The sequence below is a fragment of the Rhinolophus ferrumequinum genome, chromosome 9, assembly GCF_004115265.2.
Source record: "Rhinolophus ferrumequinum isolate MPI-CBG mRhiFer1 chromosome 9, mRhiFer1_v1.p, whole genome shotgun sequence".
Classification (NCBI taxonomy): domain Eukaryota; kingdom Metazoa; phylum Chordata; class Mammalia; order Chiroptera; family Rhinolophidae; genus Rhinolophus; species Rhinolophus ferrumequinum.
In genome coordinates, this window is record NC_046292.1 from 74,915,338 (window position 1) to 74,938,138 (window position 22,801).

The following is a 22,801-nucleotide window of genomic DNA, read 5'->3' on the forward strand; positions in this document are numbered from 1 at the left end:
ACACTTCTATAAGGTGCATTTATCCCTGAGGCCACAAAGACAACTGACAGTTTTCCAGCAAGTTATGCATAATATATGGCAATAAATTATATGTCTCAATGGCCTTCCAAATCGAAGCATTTTTAAAACCAATTATACACAAGTGGTTTTTCAGTTACACCTGTCCATATCCTTCCAAATGGAGTCTTTCATTCACACATACCCACGTACGTATGCATGCTTGCTCGCAGGCTTGCTCGTACATGCGCACTACTTAATTCTCTTATGTTGACTTTCATTTCAGTCTTCGGTTTTATTTAGGAAATCAAGTCTGTCCTCTGCAATTTACAGTTGAAAAGTCGTTATTTTTATCCCCTTAAATTGCTGCTCATCTTCTACAACTTCAACCAATACATCTGTTTGCTTTGTCACCATTCCCAGTCTACTTTTCTCAACAAAAGGGAAATGTGGTGTGAAGAGCAAATTTTCTTTACTCAACTCCTTCTGAGATCACAAAATGATTTTCCCAGCTCAGGGTAGCCATTCCATAACTCCAGGAATAGGATTCCAAAATGCATCTACCTATATAACACAGGGTCTGTTAAAAAAAAAAAAAAAAAAAAAAAAGAAGGCTATCTGGTTCATACAGTTATTATTTCAACCCAACTGTTTACCATACATACTATAATGCAATGTGCCTAGAGGTCTCATTTTACATTTAGATATCTCCAAATTGTTTCCTCTTAGCAAATCCTAACATTGTGAGTTGTTTTGCTCGTGTTGTCTAGGGAGATCAAAGCAAAGGTAGGGAAGCTACCAAACCTCTTTGAGACTTCTATTCTTGAAAGTTGAGTTCCTTGGAGAGACCCGATAGAAGGAATACAGCTCAGTGATCCATTAACAATTGTCATCCCTGCCAGCTGGTACATCATTCTCTCTTATTTTGATGGAAGTCACGCCCTGAAAAAATGTCTCCTTCTACTTCCCGTGTGCTGTCAGATCCTCACAAAAAGCCAGCTTTTAATAAAATTCTCAACTTGCTATGTAAAATAATAGTGGCAAAAATAACTGGAAAACAATTAAGGCTTAGGAAGAATATTCTTAGTAATTCATGCAAACAACTTAATAAGAGTATTTCCACAGTAGCCAGGAGGGGAAGGTGAAAGTGAATTACCTGCAAGTTAAGGAAGTACTTTTAAATATCTTAAGATTATAGTTTTCCAGCACATCAGATATATATAAATAGTAAAAGCTTGTAAAATTAACCTGAAATGCCCACATAAGGAGGACATTTTATAGATCAACAGATACTGTTCCTAATTTAATGTATATGAAAGGTTTTGTTTCTCCTTGTATAACCTTTACTTGTTTAACTTCTGAACTTTAAAATACTGCTAAGATTCAACTTTATCTGTAAGCTGATGGTCACCACTTGCATTACACACACTATGCAAATGATCAGAATAAAATTTATTTTCACTAAAATTCCAGATGGACTTCTGAACCTTCAAATAAAAGGCATCACCTTTGGCTACAGAATAAAGCATCTCTACAAGGAAACGATGGGTGACAGTCAGAAAAATGTTCCAGTCAGCACATAACTAAACTTTTCATTGTGAATACTTATTACTAATACATACAATTTAATTCAGAAATCTAAATATCAGGATATTTTAAATAATTTTTTAAAAGCCTAAGTTAACAAAGTCCTTATTCTGTCTTTATATTCAGGTCTAAGCTATACAAAATTGACAATAAATATGAACACATTCTACAAACTGTAAGACACTACACACATTTAAATAATCGCAGTGATGGTGAAAAACGAAGAAGGCTAAATTAATGAGGTACGTGTGGAAGGCAAGTTAAGAGCCCTGGACTAAGATAGTGAATGATTCTTTCACTGAATTGCGCTAGAGGTTCAAGAAGAATACAAAAATCAAGATAATACATTTATGTTCCACTGGGAGATGACCTCGCATTTAGAATTAAGGAGGTGGGAAGGGACCAGGTAGCTGTCAGCTGACACTGCTCTCTACGAAAAGAAAGAGCTTACTTCCAACTCCAAACTCAGCACTAAAATTAATAAACTGAGTATGTTCGTATGGTATGGAGTCCAGTGGTAAGTATCGCCCTTGTTCCCCTCAGGGAAAAAAAGGGGGGGTTAATAAGGGTCATATATAAAAGACTTCTTCTAAAAGAAAAGAAATTTCAAAATGATGGGCAGTGATAAAAACTACACTAATAAAAGTCATTAATATTATTCAATTTCTAACTGAAATACCTTTAAAATACCAATTTTCAGAGACTATACATAGATAAGTGTATACACAGATAAGTCTATACACAGATAAGACTATACACAGACTATATAGCACAGTGCAAAGAGCAGAGGCTGTGGTGACAGACAACAGGTATGTCTCAATGTCAGTCCCAGCACATATTAGTTGGGTGATATTGTGTAACACAACGCTGTCATGGGCCTTCCTTCCCCCCCCGCCCCCCCCCCCCCCCCCCCCCCGTCTCAAGCTCCTTATCTTGAAATATGCAGAAACTTCATTCCAAAGTTATTTCATTTGATCCTAGCAATAATTTATGTAAAATGCCTAACACACAGTAGCTTTCAACCAGTTCAGCTCCCTTCCCTGAAAATGTATACAAAAATCCTGATTTTACATAAAACTAACTAGCACAAAACATTGTCACCTAAGAGAAGCATAATACACATTTTTCATTTAGCTGTATTTTGAAGTTGAAGTCCACTGCCTTTTTAGCTTCCCACAGAATTAATCTACATCTTATCTTAATTATTTTATTACATAGATAAACTCAAGGTATTAATGTGAAGTGTCATAGTTACCATTTCTTAAAACTGAGATAAGAAAGCAAGCAAAGTTTTATTATTGTTTTAAGAAACTTTATGTCCACTCATACTTTAATTATATACAAGTGTAATTTCCACAAATCCAAGTTCAAACATAAAAGTGTAGCTTTAATGTTCTTAAAATTCTACTGACCACAAGTGTGGCCCTTGAATGTATTCTTGAATGTATTTCAGAATCAAGATAAACAAAGAAGTATTCTTTACGCAAACATTGGACATACCAACCTAATACATCCCCACTGAACTGTCTTAAAATTTAAAACACTTTGCTGGAATCCAGGTCTAGTTCATTTTCATGTCTTTACACCTCTAGCACTATACTCTGTAACATATATTATGTTCAGAGAACATTTGATGAATTAACTATATACAAATACACAAAGAAACTAACAAGAATTGTAACAGGCTAGGAATTTTAAAATGTCTCTGAAACTGCGAGCACCCAAGCTAAACACTCTATTTTGACTTACATACGCTTATCACAAATATTTCATATATATAAAACACACATTATTCTCATGTGTTTATGAACTAGAACCTCAGCTGATGGATTTATGAAGGATTTTTTTCCACTAACCAAAAAGCATATGCTATATTCATTTACAGCAGACATGACTACAAACTAAACATCTCTTTCCAACATATCTCTACCACGTCTATATCTAAATGAGGGCTGTCTCTAAAGCAGTCACCTTGGGAGACCCTACTTCATTGGGCTGGGCAATTGTTATGAGTTCTTTGCTGAAATTATGTAAGAGTTGTGAGGTTCTGAAGAGACCCAAAAAGTAGAAGAATCACCACTGTAAACATTTGTTTTAACTCTTTTAGAACAGTTTTCAGAATCAATTAAGATAAACAAAAATGCCTTATTTTTTAACTAAAACAGTACTGTTCAATATCATATCATATACTGTACTCATATTTGGCCTCAAATAACCTGTGACCATTCTAACACTAAATGTGCTCTCAAGATATGACGATCTGCCACCAACGAAGACACTGAAAATGATATACCAACATCTCCAAAAGAAATAATCCAAAAACAATAACCAAAGGAAAAAAAAAAGTTTAGTCTACAAAAATTGCTTACTTGAAGAACATACTCATGGAATGTATGCAATCAAATATATTTCTTTAAAAAGTCACTGTACCTACAGGGACAGTCTAATGGCTTTCCGTCATACCAATTTAACTGTATTATGCAAACATGTATCCCGGATATAATTAATTGTTCTGAGTTTAAGGGAAGGACATCATTTCTCCTCAATAAGTTGCATTCTTTGAAATAAGAAGCAAATAGGCACTATTTTATAAGTTATAAACCCCCTTTTTCCTCAAAATAAAAAGGGTTTGAAAGAGGTAATGAACAAGCCTGCACTGGAATAATTATATTCCTGGTATTACACAGTTAAAAACAGCAATTTCAATTCATGGCATTAAAAGACCCGAACATAGTACCATTCAAGATGATAAATCGTGTTGATTATCTAAATCTGAGGCCTACTAGCAAGACCAGATGACTGGGTATCAGCAGCTGCCTACTTGGGCACTGCTGGGGCAGCTGGCTCCGCCGGGAGGCCACCGCCAGTTGTTACTGGAAAGGCCCCAGTGGGTCAGATGCATAGCGGGGAGGTGAGCCAGGCCTCTGGCCTTCTCAGTAGCCTGGGGGAAAGGCAACATCTTCATACACACCAGTGTCACAGAAGTTTCCCTAGCAGGGCTCTCCAAAGTCAACAGATGGGGGACTGCTGTACATAGAGATCTTAGAGAAAGAGGTTCTTGGCCTTCACTCTCCAAAAAATTGCGAGGAAAACAGAAAGGCCTTGAACACTGATTTTAACCGTTTTGTGTGGATTACCTTTCCACACATGGGTGTGTAAGTCTATCACGATAAATGTAACTATCACAGCACAGAAGGGAACCTGAGAAAGGAAGCTGGGAGTGTGGTCCAGGAGTGGAGTGCTGAGGGCTTAGACCACTGGGGCTCGAACTACTTTCCCACCAGGACACATGTGACAAAGAGCACCTCCCAAAGGAGATCTGGGGATTGACACACTGTGGATGCATTACCTAGCTGCAACCCCTTTCTCCTACTCAAGGGCACACTGGAATAGAAGTGGTGAGAAGAGCTGACCTTGACTCTACCATAATTTGGAAAAATTCTCCAACTTTAGCACTCTAACTTTAGTGTTGTTAGTTATACACTAATTGCTGCAACTCCAAAACAATCTCAAAACTGCATTTGAGAGTTTCTGGTAGTAAGTTTTCCAGTTACTATAGCTGTCTAATAAACTTCTCCAAAACCCAAAAAATAGCAATTTCAAGTATATACTCACAATCTCTTTCTCCCCCAAATAGTAAAATGGTAATTGAGAGTTAATTTTGAACTTCTCTGTATACTGTTTTCAATAATATGTTTACATTAGATATAATTTGTATTTTATACCTATTTTAATCAATTTTACAATTAAATGAAAATATTTTAGGTCTACACTTGATTAATAAAACATTATAAATTAAGTTATGTAATTTTTATAAACTCCCACTATTCCACAATAATGAAAGAGACTACTTGGCATAGGTAATCCAGAAATCATTCATATCATATATCAAATCTAAATACAAAATCTGTAGATATTTCCTTCTTAAATGTTTTACAGAGCCAATATTGTTCATATTTTCTGGGCCTATAGCGTCTAGACAAGTGAGGAACGTGATCCTACAGTCTGCTGCATACCAGCCAGACTAAAATTGAAGATGCATTTCTAAAGTGGGGTAATCAATAGCATATAAAATACAAACATATACAAGTAATGCAAGTATATAAAAGTAATATACTACATTTGTAAGAAAAATTAATTTCATATTCAAGTGACTGCTTCCTTAATTTTCCCTTTCTACTATTCCCAAATAAGAAATCAAAATTAGATGTACATAACAAAGCTCAATATTCTTATATAAACACAACAGGACTGTTCTTTCACAGAGAAGAGTACTTAGACCAGACACAAACCGCTAAAGGACTAAAATTTAAATTAAAATGTGCCAGATAATTAATATCAACTAGAAAAGTCAGGCTCTGGTTTTTTAATGTTTCAGGAAATTTTCTTAAAGGCTATTTTCTTAACACTCAATCTGTACCATCAGAATGTGTTAAAGTAATTCCAAGCTAAACTATACCAAAAATTACTAATGAATACAGAGAATTCTAAAAGTATATTTTGAGTCTTTTATCTTAAAGAACAAAAGTATTAACACCAACTTTTCTATCTAAAGAATAAGTTATCAAAAACACAGAGTTAATGACATACAATCATTTACTTGCTAAAGAAAACAATATTATGAAAGGAGTAAGTTTCCAATCCTCACATGCTACCTTGAAGCCAGGACTTACCCATTATACATACAAAGGCAACTGTGAGGTATACAACAGTGGTGCAGAGCAGTGTTTTGGAGTGACAGAGCATTCACTGCCCGTGTGATTTAAGGTAAGACACAACCTCTCCATTCTCACTTGTAAAGGTAGGGATGCCAATAGTTCCTCATATCACAAGAACTAAGCAAGATAACATGCATGAAGCATTGAGCCAGTGCCTGTCACAAAGCACTCAAATTATGATGCCATTAAATATATACACATATAAACACAGCAATGGATACAGATGTGTATAAGCATACATTTCCTAGCTCAATTCATTGAGAGGACCCAGGAGCCCTGACACTTTATGGTGGCAATGAGCATACATAGTGTCCAGATCTCTGATCTGGTTCTAAACACATTCTCCTAATAAAAGGGATTAGGGGTCCTTGGAAAAGTGGTTGCTTCCAAGGCTGGGGAACAGAAATATGAGACTAGAACATCTTGTGGTGCCAGAAAATAAGGAAGTGCTCAAACAAGAACGAGGGCATGTTGAGAAGACACAGGAGCCAGCCTGAACAAGGTCCTGTGGCCAAAGCTGGAATAATGAGCAGCAAAATAAATAATGATAGTATCAAACTACAACCCATTGAAGAAAAACAATCCGTAAGTCCATACTGATATAAATATGTAAGTAAATGAGGCAGAAAGGATAGCTCTTCCTTTCATAAGAAATCTAATAAACGTGAAAGAAGAAAACAGAAAATCACTGTAAAGCAAACAATGCAGTAATAACTACTGCAGAAAGATTCACTGACAGATACTAAAATAGACAAAAAGGTTGAGGACAGAATATTTACTCAAATGAGAAAAATATTAACTGTACTCTGAAGAAATCTGGCAGACAGATTTCTTATTACACTAGTAATAAGACATATTGACATCATGAACCCCCTGATATGATGCACTCTTCTTGCCAAAAATGCATAGCCTTAGTCTAATTCAAGAGAAAACATCAGACAAACCCGAGTTGAGGGCATTCTACAAAATAATCCGTTTTTCTTCAGAAGTTCAAGGTCATAAAAGACAAGAAAAAACTGAGGAACTGTCACCTAAGGAGACATTACAAATATATGAAAGGTGGTATCTTAGATTGACTCCTGGAACAGAAAAAGAATATAAATGGGAAAATTGCCACATTCAAATAAGACCTGTAGTTTAGATAACAGTACTGCAATATTAATTTCCTAGTTTATTAATTAAACTATAATTATGCAAGATGGTGATATGAGGGGAAGGGAGGTGAAGGGTTTATGCAAAGTCTATAATTTATTACTTTTCTGTAAGTCTTAAGGTATTTCAAAATAGTTTTTAAAGTTTTTTTCAAATATGATATCTGTAGTTATGTAGGCAATGTATAATAGCTACCTTTTTGTTTTTCCTTAAAATAATTAAGTTATGCAAAAATATCCTTTACTTGCTGTAGAATACATACCTCTAAAAAATTAGCTCTGAAAAATTTAACGAATAAAATACATTACCGATCTCATTACCTGTAATTTTATATCCATAAGCAGCAAGTTGTCCAGCCATATATTCTCCATCTGAGTTATTATGAGAACAACCCCATGTTCGTATCCAAATTTTCTGTATGCCTGGAATATTGCTATTAAACAATCAATAAAAAGAAAAAGTAAGTCTCGTTAAGGGATTTTTAAAATAAAAAGTACTAGATGATACCTGGGCAAATTATGCAAAAAAAAAAAAAAATACACTCACTGTAACCCATTCACAAGTTATTCATTAAACGCACCAACTTAATCCATCACCTGTTGTTACACCAAAAGTCTAAAATCGAGATAAAATAACCACAGACTTCTAAGACAGTAAGACACTACAAAAAAAAAAAAAACCTCCCTTTTCTCTGAATTGTATTTTAAATTCAGTATTACTAATGTACTAGCACTAAGTTCAACTCATAGAATGGTACACACCAATAAAAATCGCAAAGAAAATGGTTCTAATAACAATGGCAAATAAAGAAAAAAAACTAAGTACATCTACCACATTTCCCCGAAAATAAGAGACCTAGCCGGACAACCAGCTCTATAATGTGTCTTTTGGAGCAAAAAGTAATATAAGACCTGGTCATATATTATATTATATTATACATAATATGAAATAAGACCGGGTCTTATAGTGAAATAAGACCGGGTCTTATATTACTTTTTGCTCCAAAAGACGCATTAGAGCTGATTGTCCGGCTAGGTCTTACTTTTGGCGAAACATGGTACCTACTCATAAAAACAGGATATACTAATTACAATCTTTACTGTATAACTTACAGATTAAAATAACTAAATCAAAATGAAAAAACTGTCACCCTATAGCATTACTGAAAGTACTTCAGATGTAAAAATAAAAGTTCTAAAAATGTAATTATTTTAGGAAGAGGAAAAAAGGGACTTTCAATGTAGATTGCCCTAATCATTTATAATTAAACAGAAATTATCTTAAGAACATGTTCAGGACAAATTTGATAAACTTCAGTCATTAAAATATAAGCAAATTTTAAGTTCATAGATTTTAAAAGTTTAATGTTCCAAACCAAATAATCAAGTGTATTAAAATTTTCAACAATTTACTAGAATAAATATAGGCATATTAAAACTATATAACTGCATAATCATGTCTTGCTAGGTTGTATTAGAATTTCACTAAAGACCTAACATATGCTGTAAACAGCACAATAACTTATTTGTGCTCAATGCTTTAACTGATCCGTAAGTAACTGTAAATTTGCTAAGAAAAAGCAACCACAAATTCCAGCAAGTTTTAATTTGGAAATAACACAAAATTACATACCAACTGCAGTAACATCAAAGAGATGAGGGGGGATCCTATCTTTATGCCAAATACTGTCAGAGGCCCTGCCTTCAAGGAACAATTTGACACCTTTCTTTAACCAATTACTTTGCTACATTAAAAAAATATTCAAATAAAAAAATAAATCTACATATATCCTCTAAAAAGTTCACACATTTTTTAAAAGAGATATTGTGCGTATCACATAGACCAATAGTACCAGCTTCTCCCCTGGAATGATACTGAATATAATTTAAAAAAAAAAAAAAAAAAAAAAGCTTACCTATCACTTGGTGGACTGTTTTCCTCTTGTAAATATTTTTGGGTATTTCGCCTTCGCACCTTTGGAACAACGTACTTTCTTGCAAAATGCCTATCTTGTGGCTTTGAATCTTCCTGTGACACAATATCTTCTATGTCATCCAGCAGTGAATCACAGGATGCAGATGGCATCTTCTTCTTCACATAAAAAGGTAGCAAGTGATACAAGCTTATGAATCCCTCAAAAAATCTGTTTAACATAGCATCACTTATGAAATATCTTTGCTGAACTTGAATCCAATAAAGCCTTTAGATTTAGCTTCAAATTTACAGAAAATGTAGAGTAGAGCTAAAGAAACACAAGGAAACAATGACATTCCAAGGTTCAAATGGAACTATATCATCAACAAATCACTATCATGGAGGAAAATAAAGGAGCGGAACTGTTCAAGATCAAAGCAGACTTCAAAGCCTAACAACTAAATGCAACTCATGCTCTTGTTTAGATCTCACTTTGTCCAACCAGCTTTAAGACACTTTGGGAACAACTAGGGAAATCAAAATACGAACTTCGTATCAGGTAATACTAGGGTATTACTATAAATCATTAGATAGAAATAAAGTACTGTCCTTATGTGTAAAAATCTTATTTTTTTGACACTGAATACATTTTTAATATATATTATTTTAAAATCTTATTTTTCAGAGATGTGCATTGAATATTGGAGCTGAGATGTCATTATGTCTATAATGTACTAAAACAAAAATTAGATTAAGGCATATGGGAAAACACAACTCTTAAATCAAGGGAAAAGATATGTTGGTGTTCATTGTCCTATTCTACTTTCCTGAATGCTCAACATTATTGTAATTAAGAAAAAAAAATGTAGACACAACTTCCAGGAAGACAGAGCAGACATACTTTTCCCTACCCCTCCTGCCTAGCATAGCTAAAACTCTGGATAAAATAAACACAAGAGTTTCACAAGTGGAGAAAAGAAGGCAGGCAGGCTAGGGGCTTTGGAACCCAAGGAACAACTCAGTGGTGAGGTCCTTGGGGTTTATTTTGCCTCTTATATCCCAGACTTGGAACTGAAGGAGCCAGCAACTCAGAAGTAGCAACAGAAACAAACAACAAAAACCCCAACAAAGTCCATTTTCTTATAAAAGAACCCGACAGGGGGCAGCGTAGCAAGACAGAAAATTCTTAGACAATAACCATTCCACTAAAAAAAAAAAAAAAAACTTACAAAACACGAAACTATAGTCCGATCTGCAGACAAGCCACAAAGGCCAAGTAGGGAGACCTGACTTCTCCCATCTAAGGCTATAATGAGGCGCCCCAACACACCCCATCAGGGTAGAATCAGAGAATGCCAACTAGGTATCCTGAATTTGCAAACCAAACCACCAGTAATGAAGCCCCATCCCCACCTGACAGTGTCAGTGAGGACCAAACTGATACAAAAGTTTAAAATTCCCATCAAAATCCCAGCAAGATATTTTGTAGAGATAAACTGTTCTAAAGTTTATATGGAGGGGCGGCCGGATGGCTCAGTTGGTTAGACCATGAGCTCTCAACAACAAGGTTGCTGGTTCAATTCCGGCATGGGATGGTGGGCTGCGCCCCCTGCAACTAAAGACTGAAAACAACAACTGGACTTGGAGCTGAGCTGCACCCTCCACAACTAGATTGAAGGACAACGACTTGGAGCTGATGGGCCCTGGAGAAACACACTGTTCCCCAATAATCCCCAATTAAAAAAAAAAAATCTTTAAAAAATTTATATGGGGGCCGGCCCGGTGGCTCAGGCGGTTGGAGCTCCATGCTCCTAAGACTGCCAGTTCGATTCCCACATGGGCCAGTGGGCTCTCAACCACAAGGTTGCCAGTTCAACTCCTCGAGTCCTAAAAGGGATGGTGGGCTCTGCCCCCTGCAACTACGAATATGGCATATTGAGCTGAGCTGCCTCCCGGATAGCTCAGTTGGTTGGAGCACAGGCTCTCAACCACAAGGTTGCCAGTTCGATTCGAGTCCTGCAAGGGATGGTGGGCTGCGCCCCCTACAACTAGCAATGGCAAGTGGACCTGGAGCTGAGCTGCGCCTTCCACAACTAAGACTGAAAGGACAACAACTTGAAGCTGAACGGCACCCTCCACAACTAAGATTGAAAGGACAACAACTTGACTTGGAAAAAAAGTCCTGGAAGTACACACTGTTCCCCAATAAAGTCCTGTTCCCCTTCCCCAATAAAATCTAAAAAAAAAAAAAAAATTATATGGAAAGGAAAAGAAATTAATATATCTAAAACAATGGGTAAAAAAACAATAAAGTGAAAACAATTGGCCTGCCCGATTTTAATACTTTTTATTAAAATTCATTGGGATGACAACGGTTAGTAAAATTACATAGGTTTCAAGCATACAATTCTGTAATACATCATCTATATATCACATTGTGTGTTCACCACCCAGTCAGTTCTTCTTCGATCACCATATATTTAACTTCCATTACCCTCTTCTACTATCCTCCCTCCCCCCTTGCCCTGTGGTAACCACTATGTCTGTGTCTATGAGTTTTTGTTTCATTAGTTTGTCTTGTTAGTTTATTGCTTTCACTTTTACATCATACATATCATTGAAGTCATATGGTTCTCGACTTTTTCTGTCTGACTTATTTCGCTTAGCATGATAATCTCAAGATCCATCCATACTGTCACAAATGGCATTATTTCATCTTTTCTTATGGCAGAGAAGTATTCCATTGTGTATATATACCACATCTTTATCCCATCATCTATCAAAGGACACTTTGTTTCCATGTCTTGGCCACTGCAAATAAAGCTGCAATGAACATCAGAGCACTTACATCTTTACACATAAATGTGTTCAGATTTTTTCGGTATATACCCAGGAGAGGGATTGCTGGGTCATATAGTAATTCTATTCTTAATTTTTTGAGGAACCTCCACACTGCCTTCCATAGCGGCTGCATTCTCACCAACAGTACATGAAGGTTCCTTTTTTCTCCACAGCCTCTCCAACACTTATTTGTCTTGTTGACGATAGCCATTCTAACAGGTATGAAGTGATATTGTGGTTTTTATTTGCATTTCTCTAATGATTAGTGATGTTCAGCATCTTTTCATGTCTATTGGCCATCCGTATGTCCTCTCTGGAGAAATGTCCATTCAGGTCTTCTACCCATAATTGGATTGTTTGTCTTTTTGTTGTTAGGTTGTACGAGTTCCTTATGTATTTTGGATATTAGCGCCTTATCAGAGATGTTGCTTGCAAATATCTTCTCCCGTTCAGATGGTTGCCTCTGTTTTGTGGATGGTTTTTTTTTGCTGTGAAGAAACTTTTTAGATATAGTCCCATTTATTTATTTTAGCTTTTACTTCCCTTCCCTTTGAAGGCAAATTCATAAAACCTTCTTTGACCAGGGTCCATAAGTTTAGCACGTTTTCTTCTATGCAATTTATTGTTTCAGGTCTGATGTTTAGGTCTTTGATCCATTTTCAGTTAATTTTGGTACACAATGACAGATAGCAGTCTAGTTTAATTCTTTTGCACGTGGCTTTCCAATTCTCCCAGCACCATTTATTGAAGAGGCTTTCTATTCTCCATTGTGTATTTTTGACTCCTTTGTTTAAAATTATGTGTCCATATTATGTGGGTTTATTTCTGGGTTTTCAATTCTATTCCATTGGACTGTGTTTCTGTTTTTCTGCCAATACCAGGCTGTTTTGATTACTATTTCTTGAGAGTATAAACTGAAGTCAGGGAGTATGATACCTCCAGCATTATTCTTTTTTCTTAGGATTGCTTTGCCTATTTGGGGTCTTTCGTGGTTCCCTACAAATCTGATGACTTTTTATTCTATTTCTTTAAAAAATGCCATTAAGATTTTGATGGGGATTGCATTAAATCTGTATATTGCTTTGGGTAATATCGTCATTTTAGCTATGTTGATTCTTCCAATCCATGAATGTCCAACACAGAATGTCTTTCCACTTCTTTATGTATTCTTCAATTTCTTTTTAAAATGTCTTATAGTTTTCAGTGTATAAGTCCTTCGCATCCTTGGTTAGGTTTATCCCTAGGTATTTTCTTTTTGTTGTAATTGCAGAAGGAATTTTTTTTTTCTTTTTCTGAAATTTCATTGTTAGTATAATAGGAATGCAATGGATTTTTCTATATTGATTTTGTAGCCAGCAACTTGACTGTAATTGTTTGTTTCTAACAGCTTTTTGGTGGAGTCTTTTGGATTTTCTATATAAAGCATGTAATCTGCAAAAGGTGACAATTTAACTTTTTCATTCCCAATTTGGATGCCTTTTATATCTTTCTCTTGCCTGACTGCTATGGCTACGATTTCCAATACTATGTTGAATAACAGTGGTGACAGGGAACAACCTTGTCTTGTTCCTGAACATAGAGAGAACGGCTTCAATTTTTACCATTAATTATGATATTAACCGAGGGTTTGTCATATATGGCCTTTATTATGTTAGGTATTTTCCTTCTATACCCATTTTATTAAGTGTTTTATTCATAAATGGATATTGCATCTTGTCAAATGCATTTTCTGCAACTATTGTTATAATCATATAACATTTCTGTCTTTTATTTTGTTTATGGGTGTATCACATTGATCGATTTGCATGTATTGAACCATCCTTGTGCCCCTGGGATGAACCCCACTTGATCGTGATATATAATTTTTAATGCATTGTTGTATTCAATTTGCTAGAATTTTGTTTAGGATTTTTCCATCTGTATTCATCAGAGATATTGGACTGTAATTTTCTTTTTTGTGTGTTATCCTTACCAGGTTTTGGTATCAGGGTAATGTTGGCCTCATAAAATGAGTTAGGGAGTATTGCCTCTTCTTCAATTTTTTGGAACAATTTGAGAAGAACAGATGTTAGATCCTGTTTGAATGTTTGGTAGAATTCAGTAGTGAAGCCATCTGGTACTTGACTTTTGCTTTTGGGAAGGTTTTGAATGACTGATTAAATTTCCTTCCTGTTGATCAGTCTATTTAGATTTTCCAGTTCTTCGTGATTCAGTCTAGGAAAGCTATATGCTTCTAGGAACTTGTCCATTTCTTGTAGATTATTGAATCCGGTGGCATATAGTCATAGTATATGTACTATAGTATACTACATAGTATATTACATAGTATACTACTATGTACTTAGTATATTACTTTATAGTATTCTTGGAGGATCTTCTGTATTTCTGTGGCATCCATGGTAACTTCTCTTTCATTTCTGATCTTATTTGTGTCTTTTCTCTTTTTATCTTAGTCTAGCCAAGGGTTTGTCAATTTTATTAATCGTTTCAAAGAACAAACACTTTTTTGCATTAATTTTTTCTATTGTCTTTTTGTTCTCTATTTCATTTAGTTCTGCTCTGATTTTTATTATTTTTTTCCTTCTGCTGACTTTGGGTTTCATTTGTTCTTTTTCAAGTTCTTTAAGGTGTAATGTGAGGTTGTTTATCTGGGACTTTTCTTCATCCTTGAGATAGACCTGTCATGATATAAATTTCCCTCTTAAAACTGCTTTCACTGCATCCAAATAATTTTGGTAGGATGTATGTTCATTCTCATTTTTCTACCGTGTTTCCCCAAAAATAAGACCTAGCTGGACCATCAGCTCTAATGTGTCTTTTGGAGCAAAAATTAATATAAGACCTGGTATTATATTATATTATACCCAGTATTATATTATATCATATCATATCATATTATTATATTATATACCGAGTCTTATATAAAACCCAGTCTTATATTATGTTACAATAAGACCGGGTCTCATATTAATTTTTCCTCCAAAGGATGCATTAGAGCTGATGGAATGGTTAGGTCTTATTTTCTGGGAAACACAATATGTATCTTTTGATATCTCCTCTCATTTCTTCTTTGATCCAGTCGTTCTTTAAAAGTGTGTGGTTTAATCTCCACATATTTGTGGTTCCTCCTGAGTTCTTTTTGCAGTTGATATCCAATTTCAAAGCCTTGTGATCAGAATGTATGCTTGGTATGATTTCAATTTTTAAATTTGCTGAGGCTAGTTTTCTGTCCCAATATATGGTCTATCCTTGAGAATGTTCTATGTACACTAGGAAAGACCGTACAGTCTGATGTTCTAGGATGAAGTGCTCTATAAATGTCAATTATCTCCACTCCATCTAATGTGAAATTTAGGGCTGATATTTCTTTCTTTATTTTCTCTGGATGATCTATCCATAGCTGTCAATGATGTATTTAGGTCCCCTACTATAATTGTGTTTTGGTCAATTTCTCTCTTTAGGTCTGTTAGTAGTTGCTTGGTGTATTTTGGTGCTCCCTGATTGAGGACATAAATATTGATGACTGTTAAGTCTTGTTGTACAGTCCCCTTTATCATTATGAAATGTCCATCTTTGTCTCATGTTACCTTTTTTATCCTGAAGTGTGTTTCATCTGATATCTTTTTTTTTTTAAGTTTATCGGGGTGACAATTGTTAGAAAAATACATAGATTTCAGATGTACAATTCTGTATTACATCATCTATAAATCCCACTGTGTCTTCACCACCCAGAGTCAGTTCTCCTTCCATCAGCATATATTTGATCCCCTTTACCCTCATCTACTAGCCCCTTACCCCCTTACTCTCTGGTAACCACTAAACTATTGTCTGTGTCTATGAGTTTTTGTTTCTCATTTGTTTGTTTTGTTCTTTTCTTGTTTTTGGTTTATATACCACATATCAGTGAAATCAGTATGCCTATCCCTGCTTTTCTCTGGATACCATTTGTTTGGAGTGTCAATTTCCACACTTTCACTGTGAGTCTATATTTGTCCTTGTAGCTGAGATGTGTCTCTTGGAGGCAGAATATGGTTGGATTTAGTTTTTTGATCCAATCTGCTACTCTGTGCCTTTTTATTGGTGAGTTCAGTCCATTTACATTTAGGGTGATTATTGATATGAGAATTTCCTATCATTCTATCTTTGGTTTTCTGGTAAGACTGTGTCTCCATTGTTTCTTTACCTTTTTGTTGTTGTCTATTATTTGTGTGTGGTGTTCCATGATTTTTCTCTCTGTTTCTTCTTTTAGTACGTTATATAGTTCAGTTCTGGATTTTTTTTTTTTTTTTGAGTGGTTACCATTCAGCTTATGTAAAAGAAAGTTTCAAAGAGTATTCCATTTTCTTCAGCATACTTACTTTCTCCATTCCCTTACGCCAGTTCAGACCTTTTGACTCCCCCCTTTTATGTTTTTGTTGTCACAAATTATCCCTATTTATGTTGTGAGTTGATTCCTGCCTGTGCTGCAGCAGCAAGTTTTCTTCTTTTTCTTTTCCTTTAAGTGTTTTTTTTTCTTCTTTACACTGTAGGTTATGTTTAAGTGTATAGTGCCCTATTTTGTGTAGGGGTTGCGATTTCCTACTTCTGTCTGTTCATAATACTCCTCATGGTTTTGTATTCTTCTGATTTTTTGTTTCAGGTTGAATAGCATCCTTCAGTATTTCTTGTAATGCAGGTCGTTTGTTAGAAAATTCCCTCAGTTTCTGTATGTCTGGAAAGGTCTTTATTACTCCTTCATATCTAAAGGACAGCTTTGCTGGATATATTATTCTTGGCTCATAATTTCTCTCTTTCAATAGTTTGAAAATTTGAGTCCACTCCCTCCTGGCTTATAGAGTTTCTGCTGAGAAATCTAATGATAATCTAATGGGCTCTACCTTATAGGTTACTGCTTTTCTTTCCCTGGCTGCCTTGAGAATTCTTTGTCATTAATTTTTGACAGCTTCAATATAACATACCTGTTAGGATTGAGGTAATTAGGTGTTCTATTTGCTTCTTGGATTTGAAGATCCAGTTCTTTCCACAAGTTTGGAAAGTTGTCACCAACTATTTATTTAAATATACTTTCTGTCTGTTCCCTTCTCCCTTTCTTCTCCTTCTGATATACCCATTACTCTTATGTTGCTCTTTCTGATAGCGTCAGAAAGTTCTTGTAGAGTTCATTTCTTTTAACTCTCAAGTCTCTCTCTCCTTCCATCTGTGTCATTTCCAGATTTCTAGCTTCAGCTCTATTACCTAAGCTGGTTATTTCACTCTTCATTTCTTTTTCTGAGTTAATCTCAAGAATTTCTATTTGGTTCTTTTTTAAAATTTCAATGTATTTGGTAAAACGTTCATTTTGTTCTTTGATTGTGTTTCTGAGTTCATCAAACTACCTGTCTGTGCCTTCTTGCATCTCGCTGAGTTTTTTCAGAACTGCAATCTTGAATTCTCTGTCATTTAAATCACATATTCCCATGTCTTAAAGTTCATTTTCTGGAGACTTTTCATTTTCTTTCTGAGCTGCCTTGTTACTTGTTAGCTCTGAGCTCCGGTCTATGTCCTGCGGCTCATGGCCCACATCTCTGCACTTCCTCCTTCCTTTCCCCACCCCCTCACTAAATTTGCCCACCTTTAGGTGATTCGATTTGCCGGTCTTTCAGACATGCCTGTGTACTGCACAGGGAATCCTTTTTTGACTTATAGCTGTTCAATTTGTTGTATCTTCCAGGCAGATTTCAAGAAGCCCTCCTCATGCTGCCATTTCTGTGACGTAATCCAATTTTAATACTTATTATACAGCTATAGCAATCAAGACTGTGTAGTATTGGTAGAAGAATAGAAACACAGATCAACAAAATGGAACAAAGAACCTGAACATAGATCCACACAAATATCCCCAAGTGATTTTTCACACAAGTGCGAAACCAATTCAATGGAGGAAAGAGAGCCTTTTCAACAATTAGTGCTGGAGGAACCGGACATTTATAGACAAAAGAAAATAAACCACAACCTAAACCTCATACTTTATACAAAAATTAATTCAAAATGTATCATGAGTTTAAATATAAAATGTAAAACTATAAACTTTTAGAAAAATTCATAAGACAAAATCTTCTAGACCTAAAGCTAGATGAAGAATTCTTAGACTTGACACCAAAAGCACAATCCATCATAAAAAAAAATTAATAAATCCAGACATCATCAAAATTAAAAACTTTTGCTCTGCAAAAGATCCTTTTGAGAGAATGAAAAGTCAAGCAACACAGTGGGAGAAAATATTTGCAAACCACATATCTGACAAAGGATTAGTAATGCAGAGCTCAAAATACAATACTAAAAAAACCAATATAATTAGAAAATGGACAAAGGACATAAAAGGATATCCTCATCTAAGAGGATATACAGAAGGCAAATGGGCACATGAACAGAGATTCAACATTACTAACCATGAGAGAAATACAAATTAAAACCACACTGAGATCTCACAACACATCTATCAGAATGGCTAAGATGAAAAATAATAAAAACACTAAAGGCTGCCAGGATGCAGAGTAACTGGATCATTCATACAGTCCCGGTAGGAATATAAAACAGTACAGTTGCTCTGGGAAAAAGTTTACCATTTTCTTTAAAAAACTAATCACGCAACTACAACGTAGCCTGGCAACTGTATTTCTGGGGGTTACCCAAGAGAAATAAAAATTTCTAATCACACAAAAACCTGAACACAAACGTTTACACCAGTTTTCTTTGTAATAGCCAAAACCTGGAAACAATCTATATGCCCTCAATGGGCTGAATGGTTAAACATACTGTGGTACATCCATGCCACAGATTACTACTCAGCAATGAAAAAGAATGCATTATTGATACATGCAACAACCTGGATGAGTCTCCAGTGAGTCATGAAGAGTGAATACAGCCAAACCAACAAGGTCATATACTGTATGATTACATTTATACAACACACTTGAGATTTAAATAACAAAATTATAGAAATGGAGAACAGAATAGTGGTTGCCAAGAATTAAGGAGAGGATGGGTGGGAGGAAAGTCAATGTGACTATAAAAGGGGAATATGAGAGATCCTTGCAGTGATGGAAATGTTCCTATATTCTGACTAAATCAATGTCAACATCCTGGTTGCTGTGATATTGGATTATAGTTTTGAAAGATATTACCACTGGGGAAAACTGGGTAAAGTATACAACATCTCCACATAATTTTTATAACTATAAGTGAATCTACAATTATATTAAAATACTTAAAAGAAAAAAACACTACCAGGAAAAATAAAAAGGAAAGCCAAAGGCAATGGACATGAATACATTTACTGGTAGTACTACTACTAATACTATGTCCAGACACGAAGCAAGTTCTCACAGGATCACCTCATTAACCATTCACAACTCCATGAGGCAGGTAGTGTTATTACCCTCACTTTAAAGAGCAATCTGAAACACAAAGAAGCTAACTTACCCAAAGCAGCACAACAAGGATTCCAGGTCTAATAAGCCAGAGCCCACAGGCCATGCAATACTCTATTGCCTACTTACTGTATGGTCACACTGAGTGACAACTATTCTACATCTGGGCCGCTTAAACCAGTGTTCAGGATCCTACTCTCCTCCGGCCTCAAGCCTTTCCGATGAATTTTCCTTCCCTTCAATGGCCAGATTCCCATTTTTCCATTAACAACTTTCAATTAACAGTGGCTTCCAGCCAGACTCATTTTGTACCCTTTACAAAAAAAGCTTTATAACTGTGACTATTTATGCCATATAAATCAGATAAACCTGTGTTCAAATCTGAGCTAGCTTTACATTGTAACCAAGAGCAAAAGATTAGAAATAATCCAGATGGCAATCAAGATCTGGATATATTAGAGTTAAGGTGCTTACCACATGGCATTGCAGGACTGTCAATCACAGACCTCCTCCTTCCACAGACACAGGAATGTGGCACATGACCCAGGCCTGTCAGAATAACCCAGGAGGATCCTGGCCACAGTGATTGGTTCAGGGTTGGATATGACAAGCCTAGTCAATCAGATTGATCACAAAGACTTCTATGCCAAAGCTAACAGGAGAGATGGCTTCTCTTTTCATGGAAGTGGCTAAGTTGGCAGGATGTCACCTTGAGGATGCTAGGGACCATCTGCCAGTCACAAGGCAGAAGTCTAACTAAAGAATGAAGCCTAGTAAGAGCTGGAGAGATACAGAGCCATACTGATATTGAGTCACAGGATCTAACCAATGCCTAAAGCCGTATGTCACTCTGCCCAATCATGTGAGCCAATAAATTTCCTCTGTGGCTTAAATTAGTTTGAGTTGGGTTTTCTCTCTTTCAAACAAAAGCCCTGGCCAACTCAGCAAACTAGATAAGATGAAATGAACTAAGTTAATCTCTCAAATTGGTTCTATTTATTTAAGATATTAACTATCAATGAAAAATGGTTCTGCAGTCATATAAATTTAGGAAATTCTGCCTAACAGATACCAAGATGTACTGGTAGAGCAAAGACTATGAAAAACCTCACTAAAGACACTTACACTCGTTTATCTTAGGAATTTTCTGAAAATTTATTTTTCACAGATTTCCTCCTAATGAGGATAAAGATAGTACTGAATACAGAAAGCTTGAATGAAGCTGACCCAGATCCCCGCCCACATTCCGCACAGATGGATGACTTCCTTCATTTACCAGGAAAATGGTTCTTTGTCCATGTACTCTGCCTACCAATCTGTTACTATGAATAACTGTCCACCTCCCTAAGAACAATCCTTCTACTCTGACCTACTCAAGCAAAGAATTCAGCAATGCTCCCTCTTCTGGAATCATCACTGTCTCCCTACTGTGTCATTACTATCTGGATATAAACATACTATTATTTCTCCAATTTAAAATACCAAAATCTTACTTGACCACACTTCCTTCACTTACTTCCTCTATCATATTTCTCTCCTTTTAAAGGAAAACTCCTTGCAAGAGCTATCTATACTTACAATCTCCAATTTCCCCATCCCATTCTTTCATGAACCAGGCTTTCACCCCCACCACTCCACCAAAACTGCCTGTCATTTCAATGACTTCCAACAAAACGTACAATGATCAATTCTCAGTCGTTTTATATGAGCCCAACTGCAGCATTTGACACTATTGACCATTCCCTCCTTAAGTCATTTTCTTCACTGGCTTCTGGGACATCACACTCTCCAATTTTTCCTCCTACCACATTAGCAACTCAAGTCTCCTTTGCGATTCCTCCTCATCTCTCCAACTTTGCAATGCCGGAGTGTCCCCATTACAGGATTTCTTCTCTTCTCTAGTTATAGACATATCCTGATCTCATCCAGTCCCATGGCCTTGAAATACCATCCATATGCTTATACAACCAGCCCCAACCCTCCCCTGAACTTCAGACTCACATGTCAAACTCCCTATCCGACACTCCTACTTGAATGTCTAATAGTTATTTCAAACTTCAAAAGTCAAAAAGAGAACTCTTGATCTTCTCCCCACCTTACCCCACACACAAACACCACACCTGATCCTTCCACAACTTTCCCCATCTCATTTAAAGGCAATCCCAACCTTCTAACTGCTCAGGCTGAAGACCCTGGAATCATCCCTGAGTCCTCCTTCCTTCACTCGCATCCAATCCACCAGCAAAATCCTGTTGGCTCTGTCTTCAAAATACATTCAGAATCTGACTGTTTCTGACCATATCAGCTGTTATACACTTGGTCTAAACCAATGTCAACTCTTGCCTAGATTACTGGCAATTAGTCTTCCTGCTTCTATTCTTAATTCTGGACATTTCAGCACAGAAGCCAGGGATTCCTTTAAAACCTAATCCCTTTAAAACCTCATCTCAAGCTTGTTATCAAACCTTCCAACGTCTTCCACTTCTGAATAACAACCCCAAATCACTCCAAATATCTCCAAGGACACATATAATCAGTTTCGTGTTACCTCTCTGACCCTATTTCCCACCACTCACCCCTCACTCCACTTGACCAAAGACATATATATAACTACATGTCTTTCTCATTACAATATAAGCTCCACAAGAACAAAGGGGTATCTCTTTTTCACCACTATATCTACAACACCTATAACAATGCCTACCTAGCACATGGCAGGCACACAATATTTGCTAACTGACTGAATAAAATTCGTTTATGTTGAATTTAGCTAATCCTTCCATAATACAGGAGAAAATTCTAACACTGGGTGAAAAGAAAGTAAATTCCTAACCCCTATCACTACTATTCTATGAAATAATTAAGGTAAGTGAGAAAGGCTAAGACCAGGTAGTACCACTGAACGTTACTAAAAAGCTACTGAAGAACTATGAATTGAATGACATATTAAAAGCCATCTTTCCAAAATTACACAATTTTAACATCCCATAGACAGCAGAAGGAAAATAGAATGGAAAAAGAAAGAGGGGTTTGCTGCAGCAGACATACAATATCACAGAGTTAGAGAAGTAGAGAACATTGCTAAGCCTCTTATTTTACAGAATTGAAGTCCAAAGAAGCTAAAAGATTTGCACACTGATAGGCCTAGAATAAGTACCTAGGCTGTAGCGTCCAACACGACAA

At 36.0% G+C, this 22,801-nt stretch overlaps 1 protein-coding gene across 4 annotated transcripts in view; it reads right to left on the minus strand.

The window, feature by feature from the left end:
* CDKAL1 (CDK5 regulatory subunit associated protein 1 like 1) overlaps window positions 1-22,801 on the minus strand; it is a 623,742-nt gene that overhangs the window by 593,968 nt on the left and 6,973 nt on the right. The window contains exons 3-5 of one of the 4 annotated variants that reach the window (XM_033115844.1): window positions 19,526-19,645; window positions 9,370-9,545; window positions 7,775-7,887 (exon numbers count right to left, since the gene is read on the minus strand). In XM_033115844.1, the coding sequence (XP_032971735.1) occupies window positions 7,775-7,887; window positions 9,370-9,539 (283 nt within the window). In that variant the 5' untranslated portion in view covers window positions 9,540-9,545; window positions 19,526-19,645. The remainder of the gene's footprint in view (window positions 1-7,774; window positions 7,888-9,369; window positions 9,546-19,525; window positions 19,646-22,801) is intronic. The other 3 variants (XM_033115842.1, XM_033115843.1, XM_033115841.1) reach the window with 3 other exon arrangements.